Below are 11,031 nucleotides of genomic sequence, written 5' to 3'. Positions count from 1 at the left end.
TAAAAATCAACAGTTTTTTAAGGAAGGAATTTGGGCTTTACCATCTCGTTGGGAGAAGGTTACCGACTGTAACGGTGGATATTTTGATGAATAAAGGTGATTATTTGAAAATATTTATTTATTTATAATTTCCCCCAAAAAAACGACAGGACTTTTTGAATGACCTGGTAGAAAAACATATTTTTTCTAGGAAGACTCACATGAAGAGTATCTATATAAAATGATTGAAAGAAACTCAAGTGAATAAAAAATTTACCTCAAGCTAAATTCTCAGAATATTTGTTTACTTATTGACACTTGGTGTCAAAGAACAAACATAACTAAAAGTTTATTTTATGACTTCCCTCATGTCACCCCAATTCTATGTAAAAGAACTGAATTTACTCATTATAATTTTAATGCTGTGTATTATAGCAACCCAATATGTTTGGGCAGCATAGCTAAATAAAGCATTTTTCTCTCTGAAAGAGATCATGGTTCAAAGCACTTGGATTCAGCATTGCTGATGAGTAATTAAACTAGTCAATTTTTTATCAAAACATTAAGCATTGGTGTTCAGAGAATGAATCCAAGATTTCATACCTGGAAGTTTTAACAGAAAAACTTGGTAAGTTTAATAAGGGTCAAATCAAATTAGAGCTTTTACCTGAAGCCAAACCAAAATAAATCCAATCAACACCTGTACCATATGCCGTAAGACACAAGATAGATCAGGAAATTGATCATCTATTGCAAGAAGGAATCTCGGAGCTCATTAAATATATTGATTCAGGCTTATCTCATCAATGAAATACTATAGTATAATTATCTTCTTATTTTTTTTAATTCTTTAAATAATAATATCTATACAAAGTTTTTTACACACATTATTACCAACAATTGTTATTAATTATCTTTTTTTTTACAAGAACTAAAAGGTCTCTTGCTTCTTATCTAAGTAGAAATAAACTACAGAAATATATAATAGGATTAATAAAAATAATAGTGGAGATGATGAAAGTGCAAGTCAGCTAGGGTTGGACGGATTTTCTAGATTATGCTTTAAATTCATCTTTTTAGGCTATATTTTGGGAGTTTCGTTAAAAATGATCAGTGATAAAGAAACCTTAGGTACAGTGCTAAAACATTTATACAAATGTGCTTTGCTGTATTGTACTTTTCCCCTTCAAAATCTGGATTTAATAATTATGAAGAATTTTTCTTTTCGGTTTATGCTAACTTCAAATTTTAAATAGTTGATAAGAAGTTTTAATTATGGCTTGAAACAAAATAGTTTAGGTCTCAATGACAACTAAGTTATAAAATATTTTAAATGTGCATGGTGCTAATTCAGGCGCCATTTTGAACATGTTTGGCAGCTCATATTCTTTAGAACTTTTTATAAGATGTATGTTTTAATATCTTGTCCCATGTATATGTGGGTCTAAGCCTTCTTAATAAACCTTTGTGTGGAAACTCTTTCCAGTGAAGACATTTTGGGTCACTGCAGCAACCCATAAAACTGTTTTGGTCCAACTTTCCTTCCCTTTTTATTAATAGTGCACATTTTATTGCTGTAAATGGTCTAAACAGGATAATCATTCCTCTTATTTAAGCTCTCATAATAAAATCCATAGCAAAAAAGATTGCTGTTCTTTGTGGCAACTGTGAGATTATAGAATTCTGTTTCTCTAGTTGTTCATATTCACTATAGTTGAAGATGCACATAATGACATGTGACCTCCACTAATCTGTTATTCCCTATAATAGTGGGTTTACAAACCAAGTGACTCATACTAGGGTTTATGCATTTTGGAAGCTAGATTAAGATTTTAAAGAGGTTAAAAATCAAAAGTGATTAAAATTATATTTATTTATATATTTTCATTTTTGTCACCTGTGATGAGAGCCTCAGTAAAAAGTTTCCTCCTGACAGGTAAACAATGCGCCAGTGATTAATATATTTGTGGATTGGAAATGGTAGTTAACAAAAAATAAATAAATAAAAAACTTATGTAAAATGAAGTAAACAAGAAATAAATAAATGAATCAACAATTTAAAACATATATTAATAAAAAAATAAACAAGATAAAAATTATAAAATTAATTACTTCTTTATATTAAACAAAAAGGCAAAAAAAGAAATTATACATACAAAATTAGAAAGAAAAAATATAAAATGAAAAGATAGAAAATTTAATAAGTATATGTACATAAGATATATACTACGAGCACAGAATAATGCATATTTTTATAAGAACTTAACCACGGAAGGAACTTACAGAAACAACCTTATTAGTATAAAATTCAAAAACATACAGTACTACTACTACACTATTACTACGAATAACAAGATAACTCTAATGATTGAATGGCTGGTTTAGACCTCTAAAGGTATATATATATAATAATACTGGAAGGGGATAATTCTGAGTCAGATCTATACGCTATGCACCTTAACTCCTTACTTCTGTAGATAAGAAACTCCAGAGAGCAATATTTATTAAGTCCAAGTATTGCTTATATGAGGGAGTATGATTTATTCTACCTTTGGTGTTGATGGCTTAAATTTTGAGGTACATTTACAATGCTTTAGGATATTAATATAGATATGACACACAATAAGATATAAAACAAAAATACCAAGAACATACAAATAATAATCATGTTCTACGAAATATATATAATCTAAGTCTTCTAACATAACAGATGGGTTAGGTGGTAATTCAAGTATATCAAAGGAAATAATTATAGGTAAAGGTTTACTAATAGTATTTTCTGATTTAATAATTTTGGAATCAATAATTATATTATTAGGTTTACGATATTGTAACAATGTTTCATTTTGTTTTAATTTAAACAATGCAGTTAGTGGTTAAAAAATGGGATGCATAGCCTTATTTTCTAATGTTACATAGCTTGTGTTAAAATTAAGATAACAGTCTACTTCATCGATATATTTAATTAAAGAAGTTACCTTGATACTAGATGTTATACAATGTTTAAAATTATTTTTAAGAAGGTTTTGAATACAATGATCATTAACTTCCTTAACATTTATACAATAATAATAAGTATTGATATATGTAAAATTACCTGTAAGGGTTGTATTCTTATCTAATAATACAAGTTTATAAGGAGTTAATGTTGTTACAAGAGTGTATTTTAGTGATACAGGAACTGAAGGATGATATATAATGCTTTGTATTTTGTTTTTATTGTACATCTAGTTTTGCTAATTTTCTATAAACTTTCTAAATCAGTAGATATTAAGGATAAATTCCGTTTTACTAAACATGAAATTTCAGTCTGTGTTAACATGCTGGAGCGTAATATTCCTAATTCACAGAATTCTAAAGAATTTTCTATAACTAATGTCCCTCAAGGTGATATATTTAATAATGGAGTAAAGTTCGTTCAAATGGGAAGTCATTGTAGCCATATCTAATGTATTGATAATTTTAGAGGCTCATTCATTGTTTTTAAATATAAGAAGATGGTCAGGGTTGCGGTCAAAAAAAGAACAACAAATAGTTTTAAACTATTGCATCCCTTATTGCATTAGGTGGACTTACTCCATTCTCTGGCTTCTCCTTCCTTATCTCCAGAATTCCCTCATTTCCTGATCTCTCTCTCCCTCTCCTCTGCTTCGGGGGGCACCTCCGAGTCCGACGAGGAGTAGGGAATATATGTTTTTCGTAAATAGCACAGGCTTCATAATAATACCGATTTACACTTTTCTAAATTTAAATCTGCAGTGAGAGGAAAAACATTAGTTACCTTCCACATAACTGTAAATTCAATAATTTGATCCCATGTGGAGTTAAATAAGTCAAAATACTATTTTAATTCTTTATGCATCCCCTTAAATAAAAATAATTGGGAAGGATCATTTGTGATGGAAAGCCCTTGTTCTGTAATGGCCTTGATTTTGGTGCCAAGGCTCTCAAGTTAATGTTAAGAATGGTATATTGGGCCATTTTATCCTCAGAAAGAGACTTTATTATTATTAATTGAAGTGATACTAATATAAAATAAAAAAATTGAGACTTTCCTCCTGACAGGTAAACAATGTATATGACAACTGGTGATTAATATATTTGTGGGTTGGAAATGTTAGTTAACAAAAAAATAATATAATATGGTAAAATGATATTGTCAAAAAATAAATAAATAAATCCAAAATTTTAAAAACAAACAAGATAAAAATTATAAAACAAATTACTTCTATGTATTAACAAAAAATATATTACAGAATTTTTTTAGGAATAAAAATAAATAAAACAATAAAATTAAGAGATAGAACATATTATATGTTTGTGTACATAAGATATATGCTATGAGCATAGAATTGTATATATATAAAAGTTACAGTCAGCTGTTACGGCCATATCATCTGATCGAGCAGATGAGAATTGTTCAGTCATTCACAGAATGTTCTTCTATCTACCTTTTCCATTTTTTTAGCAAGATTCTTCCTGCTGCCACGTAACTTATATAAATATATGTCAATATAAAAGTTTATAGCCTATGTCTATCAGGGAACAAAGGGGAAAGATGTGAAGTAGCAATGTTAGAGGTCCCTGAGGCAGGCAACACGAGAGTATGAAGTCTGTGGGCTGGGCATTTACATCCTACTGTGTGATAAGAGCCTTTTAAGAGATCTATAGTATAAACATTTATTTCCAAAAGTATAGGCGATATTTATAGCTGACGATCATAACTGTTCAATGTTGATCACTTTAAGCAAAATACAATGTCACTTACACCGGGCTTAACATTATATACATTGAAGATATTAAATTGAATAGAAAATTAAATTGAATTAATTTTATGAATTTATTTTATAAATAAATTTATTTACAATGGATGGATTAAACTAAATTAATTTTATAAAATATATTATGTATAAAAAAATATATAAATTTTTAGTTTTACTTCAACAATTTTAATTATCTGAATCACTGACATCCAGAAATTATTGTATATCATAAAAATTGCATATTATACATGTTCTTTCATAATAGTTAACTTCTTTGTCATACTACATTCACTAGAGGTTTTTTCCACCAATTCACAACAACTATTCCAACTAATACTAATAAGAATGAAGCCATAACGAACCTGAAGGTTTGATGCCAATATGACCAATCACTCTCTACATACATCCTTCCAATGATGCCCCTCCAAACCCAATTCTACTAAATCAGTTTTAATGCAATCCTCCTATCTATGTTTCGGTTTACCCCTCAGAGTTCACCCATCGGTTCAGTGTTTATTAACATTTTAGGGACCCTCTCGTTACTAAGCCCTACAACCTTACATGCCGCAATGCTATAACTTGAATTATCTTTACCGGGTGTAGGTCCCCTTATTCAGTAAATTCTCCTTTTAATTCATTCTTTTTCGGTCTGAATATTTTATGTAATACTTTATTTTCGAAAACCTTAAGGCGCTGTTCATCCCTTAGTATAAGAGGCCATATCTCGTATTCAAAAAGAACAGTGGGAAGAATAATAGTTTTGTAAATTCTAATTTTTAAGTTTTTGGATAGAAGGCGCGAGCTAAGCAGTTTCGAAATTGAAAAAGCATTTCCTGCTTGTTATTCACAATAACAAGCATTTCCCACCTTCAACCTCGCTTTTATTTCCTCATCAATTTCGCTTTCTCTAGTTATCGTAGAACCTAAATACTTATAGTAAAAACCTATATACCTGTTCAAACGTATTTCCTCCTATATCTCTATTACCAAAATTGCTCGTGTTTCTACTGCTAACCATCTATTTTCTTTTATCTATATTTATTTCAAAACCGAGTTCCTTACTGGAGTTTATTAACACAGTTGTATTTAGTTCTATAGTTGCCTTGTCCTCACCCAATAATACCAAATCATCAGGATACCCAAGAACCAGTCTATTACCACCCAAAGTTAAATCCTTTTCAGTATTCATCACAATTTTAATGACATATTCTAGTGCTAGATTAAATAAGATAGGTGATAAAAAATTGCCTTGTTTTAAACCCGACCGGACCTCGAATTTCTCAGAATAATAACTGATTCGTACCTTATTAAACATTTCGGTCATGCACATCAGTACAGGATTTAGTAACTTCTTTGGTATACTAATACTAATTACCATTAAAAGATTTGAAACTATGAAATCTATTGAAACCTAATATTATCAAATTACACTCAAATCTATTTTAAAAAATAGTAATAAAAAAACTGAGATTACAGAGAACTGGTTCATCACATGCCCTTGTCTCAAAAGAGACAGGGAAGGTAATACAAATGGACAACCTTGGACTGGCTGGTCACACTCCCCTTCCCCCACCACCTTATTCTCATCAGTCATCCTCCATTTGATGCACTATAGGTCCAATATAAGAGGAGATGCAGAAGTAACCATAGTGTGAATAGTAGTATAAGCACATTTCTACTGTTCAATTCATAAGTCCTTTTCACAAATCCAAAGTATATTCCATTGTGACTATTTGGCAATTTCTCTTTGAGCGATGATGATAAAGATATTTTAATGAGAAAGGGTGATCAGCCCCTTCTTAGTCTGAAAGTGTAGAGTGTGAGTAGTCTACAGTATCGAATATACTGTAAGGGTTAAGTATTTCCTCAACCACCAGAGGCTACTTGCAGTCAAATGATTGAGTGATTGGAATGTATGTTAAGTATAATAGTACAAAACTGAAGAGAGAAAAAAGAAATATATATATATATATATTAAATACTAAATAATACTAGAATAAAATACTTTAGAAATAAGAATTTAATAAATAAGGACATTATTTAAATTAACTCCAATAAAACTCACCGATTTATGGGAGCTGGATTTATCAATTATACATATGGAGATATCAGTATCCCTTAAATCCTGCAAATAATGATCAAAATAAAATTTTCAAAAAGATAGAAGTAATGAAACAAGAAGTAGAAAATTTCAGGCAGGAAATTATCTGTATTTTTACCTTGAGAGCATGGTGTAGGACAAAAAAGGATAATGATACATATCAGGGTTTCCAGCAAAGTATTTCAAAGAAATTCCCTCACTTTTCCAGGTTTTTTTCCAAATATTTCGAGACCAAGCAAAATTTATTCGAACCAATAATATTTGTTACCTAATCAGGCATTCATCAAATACTAATAATTATATATTATTCACTAATATAATTTTCTAACTTATTAAAAGAACTTATCAAATGATACTGTTAAACATTAAATTGGGAGTAGAAGGATCACAAAGCTATTTATTAGATAAACAATAATTTAATTACATTTTCACAATAATTTAAAAAAAATATCCGTGGACTAAACATTACTTTTTTTCCCTATGCCGCAGGATCTGGCTCTTCTGCTATAAGGGTTCTGGCAGTCCAATAAAGCATTAGAGCAATGAGGATTATCTCTTACTCCAATTCTATGAAGATGTGCACCCAAGTAATCGTGACCAGTTATAGCTCTAAAAGTAGCACCCAATACATGGCGGGGAAGGTCAGGTAGTATGCGATCATTTGAGCTGATGAGAGCAGCCCACTGCTTTCTTCTTCAGACTCCTGATAGATTTGTTACAGCTTATTTCTCTAAGACACATTAATGAGGCTTTTAGCTGCAGCAAAACTAGTGGGTGGGTGAGGCATGGGCAGCTGGGATCCTTCTTTGGCTAAGGCGTCAGCCAGTTCATTTCCCCAGATTCCAACTTGTGAAGGTATTCATTTCAGAGACACAACAGTGTCCCTTATGGGAAGCTCCTCCTAAGTAGTCTTCTTCCCTCCAATACTTCATTCAAATTGTTGGCCATAGGCTGATGATAGGCTGACTATGGCAGTCTGTGAGTCACTAAGAATAACGGCTGTCGGATTTAAGTAATCCGATTTTTCCATTCTTTTTTTTGGATTTATATAAAGTTGGGGTCGGGGTCTCATTTTCTGATGCCCCCCCTTGCCGCGAACACCGGAAGACCCCGAAGACGCTGAAACTGGAATGCCGCCCCAGCCTAAGCATCATGCAAGCTAGGACCTGGCCTACCCCTACCATCACGCCAGGCTCCAGGACACGCTGGCCAGCCCTTGAAGAGGAAATACGTCTTTTCAGACATCGGGCGATATACATGGTTTTCACCATTTTGCCCACAGCACACCTGGACGGGAAAGCGGCGGCGAAGACGTCACTCAGATAAGCCAATTAATCTATGAGACCCCAATATTCTGTTTTCAAATTATTATAGATAATATTCGATTAATTGACTAACACATTAACCGTAATTGCCCCTCCAGGGATTAACACCATTATAAATAAAGAAAGAAATATATTCATGGTTTTATGAGCAGAAAGTGTCTCACATTTTCAGCCCCCCTTTTCCACACATTTTAATTATAATCATAAAATTACACTCGGGACACCTGCAGTATAGCACGAGCAGGTCCCGATGTAACAACGGCCTTTGCGATATTTCAGGTATTAGCATCTCTAGAGCCAGACAAATAGCATGAACTAAACATTATACAACCTCTTTTATTTTTTATAACATTTCTTGTACTTGTTCAAAAAGCATTTTAGCATAGTAGCAAGCTACTAACTTATCTCGGATGCAGATGTATCTAGATAAGGGAAATAGGATGTAAAAGGCGTCTTCAAACACAAAAAACATATTCTTGCAGTGTATTAAAGCTGCTTTTGGCAGAATCTGCACAAAAGTCTTTTTAAATAAGCTCAAGGTGGAGAAAAAAAGGCTTAAGCTCCTAAACGTCATGGAGGAAAGACATGGGGAGCCACCCAAGATGTGATGGGTCTCCCATATAAAACTTATGTCCAGCCTTAGTAAATGGTTCTGAGGTCATTTGTACTGCCGTATATGCATCCCTTAACAGGCTAGACAGCCAACAGAACAAAGCCCTGCATCTAATCTTGGGTGCACCACCCTCAACCTTCTTGCAGCTATGGAGTTGCAAAATACACCAGAACCTCTGTCTAAACAACTTGAGCGAGCTGCAATGTGTCTTCACTCATTGAGCAAATGCAAAGAACAGACCCTGGGTTTAGGAATAACTACAAAATTTCAACTCAATGGCTTAAGACAAAGAAATACCTTCATGCTGAAAGCCAAGACTTTACTTGAAGAAAGCTGGTTTGACTGTGAAGAGAGGGAACCATTCATACATTTCCATTTCCCAATCCACTATCATGCAAACAAGGCAAAAACCAACATGCCTATGAGTTAAAAGTAATAGCCCTGGAAACAATAGCTCAAAAGTACCCTTCTCAGGATTGGCTTCACATTAATATGGACGGATCAGCTGAATTAACCATTAGCAATGCTTGAACTGGGGTTTACTCAAGAGATTTCCAATTAAGCATTGCAGTAGGTAAGGAAGGTGCAAACTTGGACAGTGAAATAGCAGCTATCCTCATCGCCTTAAGAACACTTTCTAGAAGGCAAGACTGGAATGCTGTTCTCTTCACTGACTCTCAAGCAGCTATACTTGCAGTTACTAACACACATGGAAGTCTATAAAATGCTATTTTGTAATGCAAATCCCTCCTCTACAATCTTTAATGCTAATCCCTCCTCTACAATCTGTAATGCAAATCCCTCCTCTACAATCTGTAATGCAAATCCCTCCTCTACAATCTAACACTTCAGGGCACTAATGTGGTCCAATAGTGGACTCCAAGCCATTGCGGGATCTAAGGAAATGAAGAAGCAGATAATCTTGTAAGGCAGGGAGCAAAATCGCCACAACCAGCCCATCAAAGATCTCATAACTCAATAAAAAGAATGATTAGGACCAAAATAAATGAGGAAACAAAAACAACACGCTTGAAAAAGGGGAAAGGGAAAATATATGAGTTTAATACAAAACCCAATCCCAAGAAGAAATGCAGTAGGCTGCTTACGCCTGACAACTGGCCACGACTACCTGCAGAATCATCTCTAAAGAATAGACCTGGCTCGGGACCCTAAATGTGTACTACACGACCAATGGAAAATGGATGGAGAACAGCTTGACGAATGTCCTTCTCCGACTGAACTGAGAAATAAAACATTTGCCAATGAGCATTTGAAAAACAAAAAATCAAACTTATATTGGGTAGCCAGACATCGAACTTGCCAAGTTGTACACACTATGATACAATGCTCAACACTATCTGTAATAAATCCAGTCCTATTTCAAACAGGAGACAAATGTATTGCTATTTTAATTGAAAACGTTATTTTTAGGCATGAATTTGTTTCTTGATTTATGAAATATAAGACAGGAAATTTGGACATTGAAAATTGTTGAATCAGTATCCTTGAAAACCAAATACAGGACACGTGTACTGAAGAATTCTGAAAACTAATAAATGAAATGCTTGCTCTTGCCTGAAATTTCGATAGAGAATTCGACTTCAAAAGGCTATTACTAAATCGATGAAATACATACTCCTCCATTCAAATAAATAAAACTTATACATATAGCAAAAAGATTATATAAAAGTGATCATGTGAACACAACAGTAGTTTCATTATAGTAGTGAAAACAGTTTGGAAACAGTTAATTATGGTACAGCCAAGATGAATTAAATTTATCATTTTAACAATATATATTTTCTTCTTCTATCAGAGTCTCACAAATTTCTTTATACACTTTCTTGATGTTATACCTCCATTATCCTACTTTGTTATTCTTACTTCCCTTTCAAGGGCTTGGTTGAATAGATTAAGTGCAATATAGTTCTCCTGTTTTGAGTCTGATATAACTTTACAGGGGTTTAGATACTTCTGGAATTAATAATACTCTTTCCTTGAAATTTTTTATATATGCCCGGATAAATTTTACTGATTCATTAAGGATTTATTTATTAATAATGATTTTACATTCACATTTTTGTCCACTAAATCAACGAACAGGATCTGTAAATATTGATTTACATGTTTTATAATCATTGGAGAAGTTTGTCAGAGGGTGCGGTCAGCAAAGAACAACATAAATAAACAAAACCATATTTATTTATTTTATGCCGACGTTTCGACCTGAGTTTCAGGTCTTCATCAGGG

At 32.7% G+C, this 11,031-nt stretch overlaps 1 protein-coding gene across 2 annotated transcripts in view; it reads right to left on the bottom strand.

Annotated features, from left to right (window-relative positions):
* Positions 1–11,031, bottom strand: part of LOC106679177 (uncharacterized) — a 35,828-nt gene that overhangs the window by 10,202 nt on the left and 14,595 nt on the right. Inside the window, exon 2 of one of the 2 annotated variants that reach the window (XM_014418177.2) lies at positions 6,808–6,867. The exons of the other annotated variant lie outside the window; for it this stretch is intronic. Coding sequence (XP_014273663.1) covers positions 6,808–6,867 — 60 coding nt within the window. The remainder of the gene's footprint in view (positions 1–6,807; positions 6,868–11,031) is intronic. 2 annotated transcript variants of the gene reach the window in all.

Source organism: Halyomorpha halys, unplaced genomic scaffold (assembly GCF_000696795.3).
Source record: "Halyomorpha halys isolate HHAL.00 unplaced genomic scaffold, Hhal_1.1 Scaffold181.1, whole genome shotgun sequence".
Classification (NCBI taxonomy): Eukaryota; Metazoa; Arthropoda; class Insecta; order Hemiptera; family Pentatomidae; genus Halyomorpha; species Halyomorpha halys.
This window is presented reverse-complemented; position numbering and strand designations above follow the sequence as displayed.